Source organism: Trichosurus vulpecula, chromosome 7 (assembly GCF_011100635.1).
Source record: "Trichosurus vulpecula isolate mTriVul1 chromosome 7, mTriVul1.pri, whole genome shotgun sequence".
Lineage (NCBI taxonomy): Eukaryota > Metazoa > Chordata > Mammalia > Diprotodontia > Phalangeridae > Trichosurus > Trichosurus vulpecula.
Window position 1 is genome coordinate 269,840,251 of NC_050579.1, and position 22,701 is coordinate 269,862,951.

At 43.0% G+C, this 22,701-nt stretch overlaps 2 protein-coding genes across 3 annotated transcripts; one reads left to right on the forward strand and one right to left on the reverse strand.

Annotated features, from left to right (window-relative positions):
• Positions 1–188: 188 nt before the first annotated feature.
• On the reverse strand, positions 189–11,717 carry TAP1 (transporter 1, ATP binding cassette subfamily B member). Its single transcript, XM_036768587.1, has 11 exons — positions 10,850–11,717; positions 10,239–10,353; positions 9,944–10,074; positions 6,302–6,507; positions 4,870–5,067; positions 4,229–4,357; positions 3,900–4,088; positions 3,206–3,379; positions 2,820–2,982; positions 1,466–1,602; positions 189–1,075 (listed from the first exon to the last, which is right to left on the reverse strand). Exons 1-11 carry the CDS (start codon positions 11,415–11,417, stop codon positions 860–862), a joined length of 2,226 nt encoding a protein of 741 aa, XP_036624482.1. The 5' UTR covers positions 11,418–11,717; the 3' UTR covers positions 189–859.
• Positions 11,718–11,968: 251 nt separating this feature from the next.
• On the forward strand, positions 11,969–16,321 carry PSMB9 (proteasome 20S subunit beta 9). Of its 2 annotated transcripts, XM_036769141.1 has the most exons (6): positions 11,969–12,055; positions 14,252–14,334; positions 14,707–14,838; positions 15,254–15,383; positions 15,822–15,963; positions 16,138–16,321. In XM_036769141.1, exons 2-6 carry the CDS (start codon positions 14,276–14,278, stop codon positions 16,263–16,265), a joined length of 591 nt encoding a protein of 196 aa, XP_036625036.1. In that variant the 5' UTR covers positions 11,969–12,055; positions 14,252–14,275; the 3' UTR covers positions 16,266–16,321. The 2 variants fall into 2 exon arrangements, with proteins under 2 accessions (XP_036625036.1, XP_036625038.1); XM_036769143.1 differs by lacking the exon at positions 14,252–14,334 and having other exon boundaries at positions 11,972–12,055.
• The last annotated feature ends 6,380 nt before the right edge of the window (positions 16,322–22,701 follow it).

The following is a 22,701-nucleotide window of genomic DNA, read 5'->3' on the forward strand; positions in this document are numbered from 1 at the left end:
AATTTGAACCCCTAACTCTTCTGACTCGAACTGTATACTTCTAGCCATATTCGTTTAGGAGACCAGGGGTAAGACGACTAGAAAAGGTGAGTTTGGCAGATTCCAGTACTTAGTTGGCATGGCATCTAGGAGAAGAGCTGTGCACATCCTGAGCTATTGCAACTGGAAAAACAGAGGAAACACAAAACTTAAGAAAATAGAGAATTTATTCTCAGCATCAAGGGTTTCCACAGTCCTTCTGTGTCAGTCGAGTAGAGAATTGATCCTCCAATGCCCCTATCATCACTTTGTATGTGGAGACACCCCAGTCAACCTCTCTGGTAACTTTTTTCCTCATTTTCCATTCCCTTTCAACTCAAAGACCTTGAACTCTGGCTCTATAAAATATGACTGATAACTACTGTTCTTATTTATCCTTTGTAAGCTCTAAAACTAGGCAGTAATAAAAGATAACCTCCTTGGAGCCAGGGAGTGTTTTGTTTCTGCCTTCAGCTCTTCATATCTGTCTTCAGTGCCTAGAATAGTGCTGGCACAAAGTTGATGCTTAATAAGTGCTTATTGAAAGAATGAATGAATTCCCACTAGGTTGTTCCCATTAAAGTCTTCATTGTCTTCCCCTACACTAGTATTTGCGATTTAAAAGAGGAATGTGAAGTAGAAAACCTTAAACCAAAGTAATTAATGTTGATGATGGGAATATAATTAGTAGGAGTATAATTGTGGTGTGGAAACCCTTTTTGGAACTGCTAAATCATATCGCGTGGTAAAAAGAGTAAGAAACTCTTCCTCTCTCTTTCCATTTTCAGGAGATGAGAGAAGAGCTGCGGCTTCCCCCATAAAGGGGATTCAAGTATGTCCCTCAGTCCTGAGGAGCTGAGTTCCCTCCTGTGGCCTCCACCATGGTCCAGTATCGGCCCCTTTGCTCCATGAGCTGCCTATGGGTCCCACTCTCTTGAATGACCCCCTCCTCCAGGAAGAGTATATGATCAGCCCTTTCCACAGAGCTGAGACGTTGGGTGATGAGTAGCACCGCCTGAGAGGCCCTCCTGGGAGCCTCATACACTAGCTGCTCAACCTGTAGGAAGAAAGCACAGATGCTGTTAGTAAGCCTCACGCGCAGACCATAGCATTGATGTCATTGGCATTAACTGTCTCACCCACAGTGACATCCCAAAGAACTGACTGTAAGAATCCTAGGAGCTCTAGGGAAAGAAGGATAGACCCAGCACATTCCTAGGCATAGTTCTGTATTTAATCAAGGTGTTTTTTGGGTGGTGCTAATGGTGATGATGATGGCAATGAGGGAAAACAAGGAGAAGTTAAATTTAAGGATTTTATCTAGAAGATTTGTATAGTTTTGGCTTTCTCAAACAGAAAATTCTCTGGGTGCACGAGGAAGGAATTAGAGTTGCCTTCAGCTTTAATGATTTGGGAGTTAGGAGAGTTTGAGAGGTTGCTGTCTCACCCTTAACTGGTTGTCTGTATCCAGGGCACTGGTAGCATCATCTAAGATGAGAACCCGGGGGTTCCGGATCAGAGCCCGAGCCAGGGCCACTGCCTGCTGCTGACCACCTGACAACCGGCTCCCAGACTCTCCTATATCTGAAGAGAGAACCAGATGCATTGAGAGCAGGACCATTGTAGTCACACAAAAATATATGCTTTCTCCCTTGGACTAGCTGAGATAGTTCCTCAACACAGTAGTGGGATGGTAGACATTCTCTGAGAGTCCATGGAAACCAAGGAATGAGATTCCAAAAGCCTTTATCCACCCATCTTTGTAACTCCTGCCCTAGGAGGCAGAAGTTGGAACTGTCTAGGCTCCTGAACCAGTGGGAGCGAACTCACCTAGCCCACTCTGTCTAGTCAGCCACAAACCATGTTCCGTAGGGCATCCCCTCATCCACATGGATATCCCACTGTGGCCCCTGCCGCTACACCCATACACTCGCTTTCCCTTTCCACCTCTTGCTTTCGGCACAGTCATCATATCAATGGTACCATTGCTTCTAAAAAGGACTGTCCTATGGATCACTCATCATCCCGATGATTCTACAGGATAGGAGTCTTTTCTTTGTCTGCTGCTCACCTATGTGTGTTGCCTTCCTTTACTAGAATGTAAGCTGGTTGAGGGCAGGGACTTTCTTGCCTTGGGATTTGTATCCCCAGCTCTTAGCACAGTGCTTGGTACACAGTCAGCACACAATAATAATAGGTAATGTTTATATAGCTCGTACTATGTGCCAGGCACTATGCTAAGCCCTTTACAGTTATTATTGCGTTTGGTCTCCCAGCAACTCTGGGAGGGCGGTGCTGTTATTATGCCCACTTTACAAATGAGTAAACTGAGGCAAAGAGAGGTTAAGTGACTTGTCCAGTGTCACACAGCTAGCAAGTGTCTGAGACTGGATTTACACATTTATACTTTTGAGGCAGCTAAGGAGCATGATGGGTAGAGGCAAGGCATAGAGATGGGAAGACCAGAGTCCAGGTAAGGCCTCAGACACTTAACTAGCTATGCGACCTCACTAGCAAGAATGAAGATGATAAATACACCTACCTCCCAGAGTTGTTGTGAAGATCACATAAAGTAGCATTTGTAAAGCACATAGCACAGAGCCTGACGCATAGTAGGCGCTTAGTAAATGATTGTTCTCTCTTCCTTGTTCCCTTCCTCGGGGATTGACTAAATGCATCTTCATTGATTCATTCATTCCTTGCCTGTCTCTGGTATATGGCTGAGTTAAACATGAAATGGATTGAGCCAGGTGTTGGTGGTGAAGGGATTTGTCTGCTTGGTGAGTGAATATTCATGGTACCTGTGTAGTAGCCCTGGGGCAACTGAGAGATGAAACTGTGAGCTCCAGCCTCCCTGGCAGCCTTCATGATCTCTTCCAGCTCTGGCTTCCAGCCCAGCCCATAGGCTATGTTTTCACATAGATTCCGACCAAACAGCTGTGGCTCTTGTGACACTGCAGCCACCTGGGATGAGCCAGGGAAGGTAAAGGGAGGAGGAGAGGGAGCTCAGATCAAGGCTTGGGCATTTCCATTCCACATGATAAATTCCTCATCTCTACCACACCCACCAACAAGGATGCTTCTGGGCTAGGACCAGGAATTCTGCCTGTCCTTCTTTCTCCTCTTCATTCCTTCATTGACCTATTCTCCCAAGGATATTCTGACCCAGGTTGTCCTCCATCCTCACCTGTGAGTGCAGGTATCGATGCTGGTATTGGAACAGTGGCTTTCCATCCAGCAGCAGCTGTCCCTTTGTAGGCTGATAAAGATTCTGCAGCAATGCAGCCACTGAGCTCTTCCCAGCCCCATTGGGCCCCACTAGGGCTGTCACCTCGCCAGGGTACAAACTGAATGTTACTCCCTAGAGGAACAAGAAAGGGAAGGCATCAGGAGAGAGGTAGAGAGAGCCTATCCCCTGGTCAAGCAAGTACATACACACCACCACCACCTATGCAAACATACATACATATATTCAGGGGCATCCTCATATCACAGAGGGCCAGTGTAATTCCTGCACAAAAGGAAGGAGAAAAGAAAAGGGAGAATAGAAGAAAGTTGAGAGAAAAAACAGGATCTCAGTCCTGGATGCCAGAATAGGGGGAAAGTGGGGACACCTCTGAGAGAGGTTTTTTTATAGCTCCCTTGAGACACCCAAGCTGCTTTGTGAGTTTGGGATGACACTGTATGTAGGTTCTCTTTGATCCTTTCTCTTCCTCATGTGGAAAGATTGGGGGCAGGTTAAGTTGGTACCTGAAGCAAAAGTGTCTCACTCATCCAGCCCAGGGAAAAGGAGGGATGAGTTGAGGAAGGGTAATATCCCAGAGGGCATCTGATAGGCTAGGAACTGGAAGAAGAGGAGTGTGAGAGGGAGAACATGTTACCTGTAGGACCATGACATCTGGCCGGCTGGGGTAAGCAAAGAATACATCTTGGAACTCTACAAGGCCACACAGGGTAGGAGGTGCCAAGGGACCATTGGAAGGACATTGGGGTATACGGTCTAAGTACTCAAAGATCTTCTCTGAGGATCCCACAGCCTTCTGTACACTGGGAATGGTGGAGAGCAACACCTGAAGGAAGAGGGATGAGCTATGAGGAGGGTGAGGGGATACCATGTGTTGAGTGGGATATCTGACAGGAGAGCTAGAAAGAGGATGCTGAAAATGATGAGAGAGGAGGAATAAGAAGCAATGGTCAATGGGGGTCTCACCTCAACAGCAGTGGTAAACTGGATCTGGTAAAGAACAAAGTTAACAAGGTCTCCTCCACTCACATCCCCGTTGGTCACCATCTTTCCCCCCATGTACAGAATTCCCACCTTCAGCAGGAGTCCTAAGAACTGGGGATAGATCAGAGAGTACAAGTTGGGGGTAGCAGAGGACTATAAGCATATCTATATCTATAAGCATTGACATCAGGTATCATACAAGAACAGGTATGAGGTCTAGGGAAGGAACTAAGGACCCTCTCTGACCTCAGGCTATCCATGCCCATTAAACAAAAAAAAATGTTCTCTTATCCCCAAGGGCCCCCGCTCCATGCACCCTGGTGCCTAAGAGGCCCCAAGAAAGGGAGAGGCAAAATTCAGGGACCTCATGGCACCCCAAGGGAACTGGGAAAAAAGACCCCAGAGTAGAAAGACAAGTTATCTCCCTGTAAAGGAGGTAATGCCCTTGATGAAGGCAACTATCTAGAATCTCAAATAAGGGGAAAACTATGAGGCCAATCATGAGAATGGGAGTTCTACCTCAGGGTCCTAAAATGGGAAATTTGGCCCTGGAGTCCCTGGATGGGGCCTGGGGTCTAGAAATCTTAGGCTAGGAAGTAGGCACTCTATCCCCAGGTACTTACATTCGTGGCCCACATGTTGACAGTATAGGCCAGTGCCTCCTTCTGGTTAAGTTTCTGTGTCTTCTGTAGCTGATTGGCAAACCTCTGTGCCTCTCCTTCCTCATTGGCAAAGCTTCTGACTGTGGGCATAGCAGACAGTGCCTCCACAGCCACCTGGCTCGAGTCTGCTAGGGATGTCTGCACTTGGACTGCCAGGGACTGTGGAGACAGAGGGTAGTAGCACAGTGTTGTGCAGAGAGGATTTTCTTGGTACATTTTCATATGATTGTATAGAGATTGATGGCGTGAAAGAACAGGAAAGGTGTTCCTGTGGGTCCGACTATTCCCTATGTCCCCAGTCCATAGAAGAGGACAATGTCAGGGGATAGCTGGACATTGCCCCACAGCCCTGCTATGGAAGGCAGGCAGTGTAGGAAGACAGTGCCAAGAGCAACGCTAGGGGAGTTAGGAAGTATGAATTCCAGTGTAAGCTCCAGCATAAACAGCTGGTTAGCCATGGGACCTGAGAAGTCATTTATGTTCTCTGATCTTCACTTTCATTATCTGAAAAATAGATATAACACTTTCACAAGCTAACTCCTAGCTGGGTAATAAAAGAGGTTTGTAATCTGTAAAGTACACTGTGGATGTCATTAAGAATACTATTACATGACCTGCTAGTTGGTACAGTAGATAGAGAAGTGATTTTGGAGCTAAGGAGACCTGAGTTTAAATTATCCTTCAGGCACCAGCTGTGTGTCCCCAGGGCAAATCACTTAACCTCTGCCAGCCTCAGTTTCTTCATCTACAAAGTGAAGATAATAATGGCTCCTACCTCCCAGGGATATTGTGAGCAACAAATAAGATAACATATGTAAAGTGCTTTATGAATGCTGAAGCACTGTGTTAGAAATCTGTTTTTAACTATGTTAGAAAATACCATCACCATTGTTATTGGCATTTCTACTGTCCTTTTGTTGTTCTCTGATGTAAGGGAATAGAGACACTAGTACCAGAGTCAAGGAATACAAGGACACAGGGGAAGAGTGAAAGCAGAAGGAAGGGATACACCAATCCCCTTAGAAACAATAGGAACATAGGGATTCCAGAATTTGTGTATTGAGAGAAGAGAGAAGAATAGAGTGAAAGGGAAAGAGTATCCTAGAAAGGACTATAGAAAATTGGTCTAATAAGGGAACATGGTGAAGAAAATGGCTAGAGAATGACCTAGAGACAGAAGCCATGGTGGAAAAGGGCCAGAGTTCAGGCAAGAAAATCATCAGGGCCACAGGGCCAAGACTGTAAACCCTATAGTCTTTTTCAGTACAGGGGATAAAGGAGGTCCAGAAGAACTAAGCTTGTCAAACCTAAGTGTAAAGAACAGAATGGGGCTTATAAAAATAAAGCCAGAGTTGGGGAGAGATGCTGGAGAAGAGAGGTTCCCTGGACTTACCTGGTGCCACTTGCCCAGCTCCTTGGGCACGAAGAAGAGTACAGGCAAAGCAATCAGTGTGACCAGGGTGAGGGTTGGAGACCCCCAGAGCATAATTCCCAGCAGACACAGTCCTCGAAACAAGTACCACAAGAGCAGGCTTAGCCTCTCACTCAGAGACTCACTCATTATGGCTGTGTCCTCTGACACCCGAGAAGTGATAGCACCTAAGGAGGAGGAAGGAAAGTTGAGAGTCTGGCAAAAGGTGAGGGTCTGGAGTAGTTGTGAGGGGAAATGGAAACATGAAGAGAGGCTGAGGAAGATGGGAAAATGTCTGGGAAAATTTTGGAATGAGGGTAGGGGCTCAGTTCTGCCACAGTCTAAGGGCCCCTAAAGGGCTTATCTCCAAGAAGATTGGAGAGGGGTGTAGAGGGTGGATGTTGGAGCAGGATCACAGCTGCAAAGTTCTCCTTGGGGATCTAGTGATGCTTGTTGGGCAGTCATGGAGCCAGAGGACCAAGTTATTGAGACTATATGGGGGCACAGCAAGAGTATTAGGAGGCAAATCCCTCTGGTTCTGAGAAAAAAGGGAGTCTAGGATTAACATTTTTGTGTAGATAAGATACATACTAGTGTGTCCTTTCTGATCTTTGGCTTAAAAGGCCAAAGAAAATAAGATGAGTACTACATAGGGTTTGTATGAAAGGCATAAGGAGAGATAGGAGTGTGGGAGTTCCATTCATACTGCCACCACCCTGGGACAGACCTTTCCCCTAATTTCCACCACTTGGACTATTGCAGGAGGTTCTTCGCCCCTAAGTTCTTCTCTCCCCAGTCTATCCTTCATACTGCTGCCAGAAGAATCATTCTTGTGCATAGACTTTATCAAGTCAACTTCTCTGCATGAGTTTTCAGAAGTTGCCTATTGTCTACTAAACCATTTTCATATTCCTCCTTTCTGTCATCAAGGTCCTCCCCAATTCACCCTACTCTTTCACTCACTTCGTAATACTCTCTTCTATACAATCTGTGCTCCCTGTTCTCATAAACTGTGCTCTCATGCTGACATGCCTTTGTTCCTTATGCCTGAAATGTCCTCTTTCCCCGTGTTTGCCTATGAATCCCTATACATTCCTGCAAGCTCAACTGCAGTGCAACCGCCCCCAAGAAGCCCACCTTGATTTTCTCTTATCCCTCAGATTGCAATTCTCCATAGCTTTCTATTATGCTTATCATCTGATAGTGCATACTGTAGCTAGTGTATTAGTGTTCTGTTCCTTAGATGCTATAGGGCCCCTTAAACTACGATGGACACGATTCACCTCAGTGTCTGCTTCTGACCTTTCTTACACTATGAATAGGAACATGCTTGCTTCTTAGAATTTTGTAGCTTCAAGCTGCACCCTTACTCTCAGGAACAGAGAGTAATTGACACTGTTGCCAGAAAACATAAATACATATGCACATTTATACATAGATTAATAATGAAGGCTTCACGTGAGTGCACCAAGGGCACGTGAGGGTGTACACACACACATACACACACACACCACACATACACACACACACCACACACATACACACACACACCACACACATACACACACACCACACACATACACACACCACACACATACACACACACCACACACACACACACACACACCACACACACACACCACACACACACCACACACACACACACACACACACACACACACACACACACACACACAGAATTGGAGTTTTATTTCCTCCTCCCCTATGGAATCTGAGCTAGCATTCATATGTAGAATCTTTAGGAGAAAAGTTATATGTTCCTTCATCAAAGAACCTTTGATTTTCAGTTGGAAAAAAGACCTAAAGTCCTTCTCCTCCCAATGGCCAGGCACCTTAGAGGCAGAGCTCCATGGGAATACCCTTAACCATATTACTCTTCTACTATTCCACCCAGATGCACTCCCCTGGACATCTCCGTCACTGGGAACCTCTTTATCCTGCAAAATCACTTCAGCCCTGGAACTCACGCTGCAACAGCACCCTCTGCCCCTGGGTCCCCTTTCTCCATCTGAGAGTCTCCATTTAAGGAGGGTGCCCACCAGCCACCTCTTCATTTCCATCCCAGCTGCATTTCACTTTTCTGGCTTTCCCCATCATGCCCCTAAGCTGGGTACCACCCCTCTTCTCCCACTGCAATTCAGCTTCCTTTCGGATGTTAGCTTCCTTCATTAAATTATAATCCCCCTCAGGGCAGGAGCCATTCTTTCCCTTTTTTGTATCCATAGTGCTTAGCGCCGTACCTAGCATATCACTGTTGTTGCTTTGTTGATTAGTCCTGTACAACTCTTTGTCAGCCCATTTGGGGTTTTCTTGGCAAGTTACTGCAGTGGTTTGCTACTTCCTTCTTCAGCTCATTTTAGGGATGAATAAATTGAGGCAAACAGAGATAAGTCAGGGTCACACAGTTGGTAAGTGTCTCAGGTTGGATTTGAACTCAGATCTTCCTGACTCCAGGCCTGGCACTCCATCCACTGCACCATTTAGCTGTCCCACCTAGCACATAGTAGGTGTTTAATAAATATTTACTGACAAACTATCCCATATACCTAGGTAATCTCAGTCCTTACTTCTTACAATTTTTTTTTGCTTTCACCTTTCTAACCAGTCAAAACAGTCTCCTCCATCTTCTGAAATATGACAGTATACACCTGGGTTCAAAGGACCCTGCCCCATAGCAACTGATATCATGGATCAGATCCTCCATCATCTCCCTCTGTTAGCCAAGAGTAGATTCAGAACCACTTTAATTCTATATTCTACCTAAACCCTCACTTTCAATCAGCTATTGCACTTGAAAATTTAAAAGCAGAAATTTGGAAGCAAAGATTACAGATAACACCTTGCTCCCCATCATTTCCCATGTCAGAACCTCTGCCCCCACCCAAAAGAGTCATTTTTAACATGCATTAGAGAAGGGTCTTTTCCCATACAAAAAGGGGAAGCTGGGAAGCCATATTTGAAGCTGCCACAACACCAGCCCAATTTGGACACCAATGACCTGAGAGGGCAGCAAGTCCAACTCTCTCTTTTTACAGATGAAGAAATAAAAGTTGAAACACTTGCCCAGGGTCATGCAGCCAGTAAGTGCCTAATGCTGGATCGAAACCCAAATCTTCCTCCAGCCCAGGACTGTATCCACTATGCTATGTTGCCTTTCCTTTAGAGGACCACAGCGCTGCTCCTGTCTCCAGCAATCATCAGGTTTCATCCAGTTTTATAGACTATTCTTTGATATATGTCCCTTGGAGACAGAAGTCTTTGTTCCTTGGTGTGGACCCCTGAATTACCACATGATCTTTGATTGGGGAGGCCTTTCAGGCCAAATATTGGGGGCAGCTGATCAAACCTCCTCATTGTAAAGCTCCTTGAACTCACACAGATCTCACATTCAAATTGCTGTAGCAAGTGGCCCCTTTTCACCCTATTAGACAATAAAGTCCAGAAGGGTAGTGACTGGGTCTTACCTAAATTTTTGATCTCCTCTAGTGCCCAGCATAGTTCTCTGAGTAAAGTTGGTGCTTAATAGATATATGTTGCTTTTTTTGTAAGGGAACAGGGAGAAAGGAGTATAAGAATAACTTGTGTGAGGGTACAAGGACTCACCTGTTTGATTCTGTTGAAAAAAGTCAGTCTCCTGGGAAAGCACAGCCCGGAAAACTTGTCCCTGAAGGTTGCTGTGGGCCCGGCCCATTGTGTAATTATAAATTCCATCACCAAAGAATTCTAACAAAGCACTGGGAAGAAATGAGAGGAAGGGAGGAGGATTACTAGAAGGCTTAATATTTGGGGGTGAAGGAGTCTTCTGCTGTATCAACCTGCCCAGAGTGCAGCCCTAACTTCCAACTTCCTCACTTTCCTGGTTCCCCATTCTCTGAGTTTCCAAGCCCAGTTTCCACACCTGGCTAGAGTGAGGATCGACATCAAAGCGATGTTTCGGGTGAAGACAGCCGCTGCTTCATCCTGCAGGATCCAGTCTGTGAGGCGACCAGTAAAGAATGGGATAGCCATCTCTCCTGGAGGTGATGAGGTAGCATAAGGGAGGGAGAAAGTGACAATCAGTTAATAGATGCTTCTTGGAGGTTTACTATATCAGGGTTGAGGACTTCCACCTGAAATACACCCCATCTTCCCTGGTACAGAGATAGACAATCCCCTCATCTGAAGAGTCACCTTTATCACACAGTTACACCCCAATCCTCTCACTATTTCCACAAATCATAGGATGTTAGACCTCCTATGTTAGGTCCCTATGAGATTACACAGTCCAACCCCACATTTGAGACAGAAGCCCAGAGAGATAAGAGGAATTTCCCAAAGTCCTACAGCTTACACACAGGTCTCCCGACTTCTAGGCAGTTGTGGTGTTAAGGCAAGACCACTAGATTTGGAGTCAGACGTTCTGAGCATGAAGTTCTGCCTCTGAACCTCTCTCGTGTCCCCCTGACTCACCGTCCATAATCTTCAATTCTCCCAAATTTGCCCAGTCCCTTGCATCCTCCCTCTCCTCACCTACACAGGACAACAGGATGAAGAACATCACTAGTGGGAAGCGACGCAGTTCTGGGCCCAGGAAGCCCAGCAGCCGGTGCAGGATGGACCCCGAGCCCGTGGAACTCCCTGGCACCCAAAGATTTCCAAGTTTCTGCCACAGGACAAGCGCCGGCAGAGCCACGGCATAGCTGAGAGCGAAAGCGTCGAGCCGGCTCCCCCAGTGCAGCAGCCCGGCCCCGCCTGCACCCCTCGGAGCTTGCCTCTCTCCCAGAGCCCTGAGCGAGGCGAGGCCGGGCAGCGCCAGCCCCAGCGCTGCCGTCAGGGGCCCCAGCGTAGTCCTCCAGCTTTTAGCTCCGACCCGGTTAGTGGTCCAATGCACCCCCAGCCACAACGTCCCCCAACGGCCCAGGCCGACCACCCAGAGCCGGAGCAGCGGAGGCCCAGTGGGCAGGAGGAAGAGCAGGAGCTGAGGCAGCGCCGGACGGAGCAGCGCCCAGTCCATGAGCACCAACAGCAGCGGCGCGCACAGACCCCCAGAAGGGATTAGGGAGCTTTGGAGCAACCCGGGAGACCCTGAGCCAGCCATGCTCGGGGCGCTGTCCGGGGTCCTGATCCGGTTTCCTCTGTGTCTCTCCGCCCTTTGGCTAACGATCTGGGTCAGGGGCTACTGGTTCTTGTATCCGGAGCTGGCCCTTGGACAGGGCTAGGAGTAGAGGAAGGGGCGGGCCGCCGCCAGTCTCAGATAATCTCAGGCAGCGAAATGTGCCAGGCTGCTCAGTGGCGAGAAGCGGAGCCTTTTCCAGGAAAAGAAACCGAAAGCTACCGCGGTTGGTTTAATTCGCCGCAGCCAAGACTGCCGCACCTGGGGAATTCCAGCCCCGGGTCTGAGACTTGAAAAAAATGGGGAAAGGAAGCCGCCTTGCTCCTCCCCTAGCCCCACCCCTCCAACCACAACCTCAATCACTCCCTCCAACCGGCACTCGCACCGGCTGGAGCGTCACCCGTCACCGAGCAGATCAGCCTTAAACAGGTTAGGAGCTGGACTGGACTGCAGCCCAGTACTACGGAGGCGCTCCCTGGAGGGAAGCGGAGCAAGGAGAGGGGCGGGGCTGGCGCTCTATCCTTGGTCAGAAAGCGCTGCCCGGTGCGGAGAGGAGTGCCGGCAGGATGCGGGAGAGCTCTTATTTTGGGGACCTTCCCGGAATCGGAGAAGTCCATACCGGGGTAAGAGGCTCGAGGGACAGCAAAGAGGGATGGAGAGGGGGTACGACTTTGGAAGCCCGGCATCGCAGACTGAGCCGGAGAATACCCGTGGAAGCAACCCTTCGCCAGCCTTCCCCAGTCAGCCCACGATAGGAGGAAAAGTCTCACTTTGGAAGAGGCAGTCTAGGGTAGTGGAGTGCGAATAAACTCTAAAGGTTGCCGGAGGAGGCCCAAGAGAGGCGTCCACATTCCGCGAGGTATGAGGCTGAGGTAGAAGCGACGTCCAAGCCCTTTCGCTTTCGCTTCCCTTGGGGAAACTTGGCAGGAGTGGGTTAGGGGATTTGGGGGAAGAAAAAGAAGGCAGACTCCAGGAAGGAACCCCGTGGTCACTTGGGCTATGGGAACTGGCTGAGTGAAAACTTGGAGTGATGGAAAAGAATTTTTTAAGAACGATCAATTCATGACATAGACTGCTTCCAGAAGTACTCATGGGGAGAGGGATAGCTACAGGGGCAAGTGGGAGAGTACCCCTGGTCTGGTGGTGCCCCAGGTAATCTTCATCCTTGGTTCTGGTGTGACCATGCTAATCACACCACACGAGCCTTCTTTGGGGACTTAGCCCATAAGCTGATTGCCTAAGGAAGATCGGGAGGAGGAAATAGAGTGGCAGCAAGCAGACAGATGACCTGTACTCACTGCCATGACTCAAGGATTGAGGTAGGCACAGCTCTGTAGCACACCAAGGACCAAGGAATGTGGGGTGGCCTCATCACTCCTCCTGATCGATTTAATTCAGCAGACATTTAATCAGCCCTGTACAGACCCTGGCGCACCGGGTGAAGTGATGAAGAAAGTCAAACATGGTCACTGCCATTGGGGAGCTTGCAGTCTAATGGGGATAATACTATACAACATCTACACAGGAACTGCAGTTCAGAGAAGGGAATGAGGTGATCCCATAAAAAAAATTTTTGGAGGAAATGACTTTCATTGAGTTAGATCAAGAAAATGAGTAGGATTTAAATGGAGGGAAAGAGAAGGCATTACAGTTATACCAAAAGACATGAACAAAGGCATTGAGATAAGAAAGTGCAGGTCGTAGGATCAGAAGGGACTTTAGAGAGGAATCCCTTATTTATAGTTGGGGAGACTGAGGATCAAAGAGTTGAAATGATCAGACCAAGATCATACAACTATTTAGTAGCAGGCCTAAGATTGGACTCAGGGCCTCTGAATCATGATGGACAACTGGTAAATGTGTGGCTAAAGAATAAAGTATTAAGGGACAATAGTATTAGATAAGGCTAGGAAGGCAAATTATAGCCATCTTGTGGATAGTGAGTGGTCTGGTTTTAGTAAGTCACAATAAGTCATTAGGACAGTCTTCTGGAATAGACACATAGTGATTTTTTACTTCAGGCAGCAAGGATAGTAATAATGGATATTTATGAACCAATTGAGCATAAAAGTATTATGTTCTAAGTAGGTTCAGACCATAGACTCCAGCTTTTTGGGAACTCAAGATTTCTCCTCTGGCTACCAGAGAAATCTGTTTTCCTTCTTATCAAAATCTGCTTAACTACATCTCTTCGGTTAAAAAAAAAAAAAAAGTGTCCTCATGGCCTAGTTCCTAAATACCCAACCGTCACTTCACCATCCTGAGAACTTACCATAAAAATCATCTAAACTTATTGGGGGGAGCCAAGCTACAATTCCCATTTAACAAATCCACGGTAAGCCCCTTATAGTACTGTACTATACCTAGATACAAAAAATCGCACATTCCAACTTTTTACACTGGAGGTCACTTCAATATGGGAGCAGCCAGGCCTGGAAAGGTGCCCACAATCTTCCCTCAGTCCCACATATCACATCCTTCCCTCACCAAAAAGGTAAGAAGTGGTCCCTGGGATTTTCCCAATATCCTTTTCCCTATGGTAGGGAAAGATATCACTTGGGGGAAATCTAAGACTTAGGCACTAAGGTCCTGGTTTAGGGAAACGCTCTGACCCTTAGCTTGGTTGAGATACCTCCTCTCTGCCGTATAAAGGAGTGGCACATAATACAAACAATAGGATTTTGGAAGTCAATTCCTTGGTTCCACTTCCAGCTTTGCCACCAGCCAAACTTGTAACAACTTTGGGGCACCTGTTTCCTGTAACCTGTAAAATGAGGAAGAGAGTGCAAAGGTCTCTTTTAGCTTTAACACCCTAAAAGTCTACATTTCTCTAGACAACTATAATGGCAGTGGAGTTTGATGGTGGTGTCGTGGTGGGTTCTGATTCCCGAGTTTCTGCAGGGTAAGTATCAGGGGAGGATCAGGGATTAAGAGGGTCTCTCCAAATAGGCATGTTGCCTAGCCCAGGCATAAGAAGTTTTGTGGAGTTAGTTTTGGAATAGATGGGGGTCAACATGAATAACAAACCAGAGGCTAGTATTATAAGAAATTGGAAGCCAACTGTAGAAGGAAATTTAAAGGGATAAGGACTCTAGATTAGGGTATACTTAAGTGAAATAGAGATCCTGTGGTGGAGGATATCTTTGCTAAGAGTGAGAACTCCAGGGTAATTGAAAAGCATAACTAGAAGGGATGAGCAAATAAGAATCAGGCCTTTATTCCTCATGTCTCTTCCTTAATACCCTCTCCCTTATCTCCTTTCAACACCATTCAGAAAAGCTGTGGTGAACCGAGTGTTTAACAAGCTGGCCCCTCTGCACCAACGAATCTATTGCGCACTGTCTGGTTCAGCTGCTGATGCCCAGGCCATAGCTGACATGGCCACCTACCAGCTGGAGCTTCATGGGTATGAGTCAGGAATGGTCTTGGGATTTTTTTATTCTCTTCTTCATATACTCCCCACCCAAACTACTGCAGCTAGATATCTCCCTCTTCATTATATTTCCCTACCCCATTGCTACTTAACACACACAGAGTAGGGAGACTCTGGTGGGTGAGTGGGTGGGTGACATGGTGGGGAAGATATAGACCTCTTTAGACACCATGAGAAGGACTCTATCCCCCATCAAAGGAACTTGTAGTTTGTGTTGAGGTGGAGAGGAGGAAGCAGGTAACAAAGGGGGGATAGTGAAAAATCAAAAGGGTAGTGAAATTGGAGTTTGGAGTATTATAGGTGTCAGTTTTTATGCTGGGTCTATGAGGATTTGAGAGAGGGGCAGGAGTGTGGTACTTCAGGGAACAATGACTGTCAATCTCCCTAGGATGGAGCTAGAAGAACCCCCCCTTGTTCTGTCTGCTGCAAACATAGTGAGGAATATCACTTACAAGTATCGGGAAGAGCTTTCTGCCCATTTGATGGTGGCTGGCTGGGATCCGTACCAAGGAGGCCAGGTGAGACCCTCCCCTATAATTAGCCGGGGGGGGGGGGTCACAAGTCATCCTGTCAATGAGGCCCAGAGCTACTGTTGCTGTAAGTTAATGTGTGGTTTCAGTACGAGGCTTGAAGTGGGGAATCTAAGACTTAGGGGACTCCTATGGGACTAAAAAACAGGAAAACTGTAGTCAGGAAAACCTGAGTTCAAATCTGACCTCAGAAATTAACTAGTGGTGTGACCCTGGGCAAGTGACCTAACCACTTTTGCCTCAGTTTCTCCATCTGTTAAATGGGCATAATACCACCTACTTGCCCAGGTTGTTGTGAAGATCCAATAAGATAACAATTGTAAAGTGCTCAGCACAGCGCCTGGCACATGTTACGTGCTGCATAAATGTTAGTCATCATCATCATCGTCATCATCATCATCTCAGGTTTTGATTGCCTTATCTCAGGTGTACGGGACCATAGAAGGGATGCTGACTCGACAGCCTTTTGCTATAGGGGGCTCTGGGAGCACCTACATTTATGGCTACGTGGATGCCGCCTATAAACCAGGCATGTCCCCTGAGGAGTGCCGACAATTCGCTACTAATGGTAACTATCCCTTGGGGAAGGGGAGGGGGAAAATTAGGACGAGAACAGTGGTCCTTAGGGAGAGATAAGGGGATAAACCTCCCAAAGGGATGGATACCCTGGAGAGAGAGAGACAAGAGGGTCTTGAACAGCGATAAATCTGCCTCTTCCCTGCCTGTTCAAATCTCTCTATAGCTATTGCTCTGGCCATGGGCAGGGATGGCTCCAGCGGAGGGGTCATCTATTTGGTCACCATCACAGCTGCTGGCACCAAACAGGAAATCATTCTGGGGAAGGAGCTACCCCAGTTCTATGATGAATGAGGCATTTTCACATATTACTCTATCTCTTTGTTGTAATAAACTTCTTTTATTCAGAATCTGGTGTAGTCATTGGAAACAGCTCAGAGGATTTGGAAAGAGGACAAGACAATGTGGTATAGAGACAAAAAACCTGGGCTGAGACTCAAAAGAGTATAGCTCTAATCCCTATTCTTCCATAATTTTTCTGTATGACTTTGGGCAAGCTACTTCATTTCTCTGGGACTCAGTTTCCTCATTTATAGTCTGAAAGAGTTGGCCTTTATGATTTCCAAGATCTATAGGATCTCTGAAATTCATTCCTGTTTAAGAGTCTATGAATCCATCAGTAGTCAGGGAAATGAAGAAAGTGGCACCCCATCAGTAAATCCAAAACTTCCTTCTCCCTCTTGGCTCCACCCCCAGATCCTGCTTTCACAGAGTAGAAGAGACAAACAGGCCCCAGTCATGGAAACAGCTCTCTTATTAGGTCCTGTGAAGTGTAGGGGAAACATCACATATAACTAGCCATAGTGTGTGTGTGTGTGTGTGTGTGTGTGTGTGTGTGTGTGTGTGTGTGTGTGTGTGTAGCCATAACTCTGATAGAGTTCAAGTTTAATAGTGCTTGGGATGAAGCAAGATAAATATGAATTACAATGAATTTAAGTGTGACTTCAAAATGATTTATGTCTGAAATAACTTTCAAACGCTAGCTGTGGAAGAGACTTTAGAGATTAGCTTAATATTCTAGTGATCAGTGCTTAGCATAGTGACTGGTACATCGTAGACAATTAACAAATATTTGTGGGACTATTGACTTTTCTGCAGTGAAACAGAGGTACAAAAAGAAGGTGCAAATTGTCCAAAATTATACAGCTGGTATCACCAACCTCCTTTTGGAGAATGTATGAGTGTCATATACTGAGACATAGCAATGAGATTCTAAGATACAGTGTGAGCTAGTGAAGAGAAGACCAGCCTTGGCATCAGTATAACCTTCATTCAGATCTCACCTCTAATGCACGCTAGTTATGATTCCCTGGGCAAATCACTTAACCTTTCAGTTCCCTAGGTAACTTTCTAAATCTTTACAGAGCAGCTGCTGATCTATGTAAATAGAGGGAGCTTCATAATCAGGACCTATAAAAATCACAGGTTTGGGTAAAATAATAGTAATAACTTCTATAAGAATGCAACATTTATGTAAATAAGAACTTTGGGGAAAATTAGGAAACATTTTGGCAGAAAATACATTTAGATTAGTTTCTTGTACCATATCCCACAATAAGCTTCCGTCAGAGCCAGTCAGAACAAAAAGAGAGAGAAATAGGAGGGTACTTTCACAATTCTGTTTAGAAAGGAGAATTCATGACCAAACAGAGGTGATCTTAAAAGGTAAAAAAGACAATTTTGATTGTGTAAAATTTATAAGCTTCTGCATGGACAGAAGAAATTTGGCTACAATGAGAAATGGAAGCTACTGAATGGGGGAAATTTTTATTTTCACGTGTTTGATAAAAGCTTCATATTCAAGATGTATAGGGAATTCTCTTACAAATTACATATATGTCTTATATATCCAAGATATATAGAGAATTGTCTTAGACTTACAACAAATATGTAAGCCTGAGAACTTTTCTCAGATATATGGTCAAAATATGTAACAGTTTTTAAAATTTATTCTATTTGAAACTTAAAAAATAAAACAAACATTTCCATAATAAAGTGGAATGCAAATTGCACTGAATAGATGGATAGAATTGTACTGAAATTGCAGATCTACTATGTACAACTTGCTATTTCTCTCAAATATACAACGAAGTCATCATGTGACTTTCTTTTTTTCCCTTCCCCTACCCCAAACTTTGAGATGGCTACCATTAGTCACAAATCTGTCTGTGTGTATATATATGTGTGTGTGTGTGTGTGTGTGTGTATGTATATATACACGTATACAAACACGTGCATACATATGCCTATATACACATACATGCACATGCATACATATATGTGTATATACCCATGTGTGTGTATTTTGTGTGTATACATACATGTCAGTTCTTTTTCTGGATTCAAACAGCATCTTCCTTCTTTGGATCTTTGAGATTAATTTGGGTATATATAATAGCCAGAATGACTTGCTCAAAGTTGTCCTTAAAACAATACTGCTGTTACTGTTACACAATGTTCTCTTGGTTCTGTTCATTTTGCTCTTCACTATTTCATGGAGGTCTCTCCATGCTTTCCTAAAATTGAGCTCATCATTTCTTATAGCAGAGTAATATTCCATCATGAACATATACCACAATTTGTTTCACCATTCCCCAATTGACAAGCATCCCTCCCATTTCAGTTCTTTGCCACCACAAAGAAAGCTGTTCTAAATATTTTAAAACATGTAGGTTCTTTTCCATTTTCCCTAATCATCTTGGAAAACACACCTAATAGGGGTATAGCTGGATCAAAGGGTATATGTAGGCAGTTTAATAACTCTTAGGGCAAAATTCCAAATCTCTCTCCAAAATGGTTGGATCAGTTCACAGTTCCACCAACAATGAATTAAAGTCCCAATTTTTCCACATCCCCTCCAACATTTGTCACTTTCCCTTTCTATCATTTTAGCCATTCTGATAGGTGTAAAATGATATCTCAAGGTTGTTTTTAATTTACATTTCTCTAATTAATAATGATTTAGAGCAATTTTCTTATGACTGTATAAATTATTTTGATTTCTTCATTAGAAAACTGCCTATTCATATCCTTTGACCATTTATCAATTGGGAATGAGTCACATTCATATAGATTTGGCAGAGTTCTGTATATATTTGAAATATGAGACCTTTATCTGAAGAACTGTCTATAAAATTTTTCCCCAGTTTTCTGCTTTTCCTCTGATCTTGGCTACATTTGTTTGATTTGTACAAAAACTTTTTAATTTAGTGTAATCAATATTTTCCATTTTACATCTCACAATACTTTCTATCTCTTGTTTGTTCATAAATTGCTTACCTATGAGTTTACTTTATATCCTGGTACTTTGCTGAAGTTATAAATTATTTCAATAAACTTTTTTGTTGAGTCTTTAGGATTTTCCAAATATGTCATGCTATCATCTGCAAAAAGAGATAATTTTATCACCTCATTCCCTATTCTGATTGTATTTCTTTTTCTTCTCTTACTACTATTGCTAGGATTTCCAATACAATATTAAATAATATTGGTGACAGTCAGAATCCTTGTTTGACCCCTGATCTTGCTGGAAAGGTTTCTAGCTCATCCCCATTACAAATAATGCTTGTTAATGGTTTTAGATAAATGCTTCTTATCAACTTAAGAAAAAGTCCATTTAGGTCCTTTCAAGTGTTTTTAATAGAAATGAATGTCATACTTTATCAAATGCTTTTCTGCATCTATTAATATTATAATATGATTTTTGTTACTTTTATTATTAACAGTTTTCCTTATATTAAACTATCCCTGAATTCCTGGTATGAATCTCATTTGGTCATAATGTACAATCTTTTGTAATATATTGTTGTAATCATTTAGCCAGTATTTTATTTAGGATTTTTGCATCCTCATCCATTAATGAAATTGGTGTATAATTTTCTTTCTCTGTTTTTACTTTTCCTGGCTTAGGTATCAGTATTTGTTTGATAAAAGGAGTTAGGACCCCTTATTTACCTATTATTCCAAATAATTCATTTGATATTGGAACTAGTTGGTTTTTAAATGTTTGGTAGAATTCTCTTGTGAATCCATCTGGTTCTGATGCTTTTTACTTAGGAAGCTCATTTATGGCCTGTTCAATTTCTTTTTGTAAAATAGTTGTATTTGGATATTCTATTTCTTCTGCTGCTAATCTGGGCAGTTTGTATTTTTGTAAATATTCTGCCATTTCACTTAAGTTGTTAAATTTATTGGCATATAATTAGGCAAAATAACTCCCTATAAATGCTTTGATTTCATCTTCATTAGTGGTATATTCACCTTTTTTATTTTTGATACTAGTGGTTTGGTTTTCTTCTCTCTTTTTAAAAATTGTATTAACTGATGGTTTATCTATTTTGTTGGGGGGGCATTGCAATACCAACTCCTAATTTTATTTATTAATTCAATGGCTTTCTCACAGGCAATTCTACTAATTTCACCTTTAATTTTTAGGATTTTTAAAATTTATTCTTTTTCTAGTTTTTTTTTTCATTGCATACGCAGATCATTGGTATGTTCTTGCTCTTTTTTATCGATATAAGCACTTAAAGATATAATATATGTGTGTATTTATATATGTATGACATAAATATAAATATTTATCTTTCCCCTGGTTACTGCTTTTGCTATATCTTATAGGTTTTGATATGTTGTTTCATTATTGTCATTTTCTTTAATGAAATTGCTGATTGCTTCTATTATTTATTCTTGAACCCATACATTCTTTAAGACTAGGTTGTTTAGTCTCTAATTAGTTTTTTCTTATGTTTCCATGGTCCCTTATTAAATACAATTTTACTGCATTGTGTCTATAAAAGAAGTATTGAGATTTCTGCTTTTCTACTTTTACCATAAAATTTTTGTGTCCTAATATGTGATCAGTCTTTGTAAAGGTACCATGTACCATTGAGAAAAAGGTATATTCCTGTCTATTTCCATTCAATTCTCTCCAGACATCTATCATATCTAGCTTATCTATAGTTCTTTTCACTTCCTTAACTTCTTTCTTATTTATTTTTGGGTTACATTTGTCTAGTTCTGAGAGGGGAAGATTAAAATCCCCCACTATTCTAATACAACTATCCATTTCTACCTGTAATTCATTTAACTTTTCTTTTAATAATTTAGGTGCTATGGTTTTTGGTGCATTTAAATTTAGTATTGATATTGTTTCATTATCTATAATTTTATCTTAATGTAATTTCCCTGTCTATCTCTTTTAATTAAATGTATTTTAGCTTTGGCTTTGTGTGATAGTATGATTGCTACCCCTGTTTTTTTTTTACATTGGCTAAGGCTTAATACATTCTACTTCAGCCCTTTATTTTAACTCTGTATGTATCTCTCACTTTTAAATGTGTTTCTTGTAAGCAGCATATTGTCAGATTCTGATTTTTAATCCATTCTGCTATCTATTTCCATTTTATGAGTGAATTCATCCCATTCACATTCAAAGTTACAACTACTATTTGTGCATTTCTCTTCATCCTGTTTTTCCTCACTGTTCTCCTTCTCAGCCTCTCTTTTTATCCTATCCCTCCTCTAGTTTACTTCTAACCACTACCTCCCTATTCTGCACTCTTTTAAAGAATCTCTCCCTTATCCTCTTCCCTAATCCTTCTTTTCCTTGTTCTGCTCACTCCTCTAAGAGTCTCTCCCTTTTCTTCTTCCTCCACCCTCCTAGATCTTAACCTACACACCCTACTATACTCCCCCTTATCCTGTTCCCTCACCCTCTTATTTCTTTATAAATTTAGAAGACTTTTATATCCTTTCAAATATATGTTGTTCCTTCTTTAACTCAGATGTGATGAGAGAATAGGATCCTAGCACTACTAGTCCTACACTCCCACCTGATTTCTCTGTATCAATTCTTCCTCTCACACCTCATTTGTATGGGAAAATTTTTCTTTTTACCTTTACTATGCAATTTTGTTTTTTAGAATCACCATGTAAACTCAGCTCTTCCCCAATCTTTCTTTCAAACTACTATCAATTACTAATGACAGTCTTAAGAATGTGGTTTACATTTCCACATATAAAAAGTAAACAGTATATCCTTATTAAATCCCTTGTAATTGCTCTTCGGTGTTTACCTTATATTTCTCCTAGGTCTTATATGTCAATTTTTCTACTAAGTTCTGGTGCTTTTGTGATAAAATCCTCAAAGTCTGTCAATTCATTGAATATCATTTTGTTTTTTCATTCAGGATTATACGTAGTTTTGTTTGGTAAGTTATATTTGGCCACAACCCCAGTTCTTTTGCTCTTTGATATATAGTTTTCCAAGACCTCTGATCTTTTAGCATAGCAATTGTTAGGTCTTATGTAATTCTAATTGTGGCTCAGCAGCATTGTTTTTTTATTTTTCTTATTGCTCACAACAAGTTCTCCTCAATCTGGGTTTTATTTTAATTTGGCTATGATATTCCTGTAGGTTTTCATCCTGGAATCTCTTTCAGGTGATGATGGGTGTTTTTTTTTATTTCTACTTTCCCCTCTTATTCCAAAACTTCTGTGCAATTTTCTTTAATTATTCCTTGTATTACCGTATTAAGATTCTTTTTTTATTGTAACTTTCAGGTAGTCTGACTATTCTTATGTTTTCTCTTCTTGATCTGTTCTCCAAATCACTTGTTTTTCTTATGAAATGTTTCACATTCTCTTCTATTTTCCCACTTTTAAATTTTTTATCACTTCTTGGTATCTCATAATGTCATTCACTTCCTCTTGCTCAATTCTAGTTTTC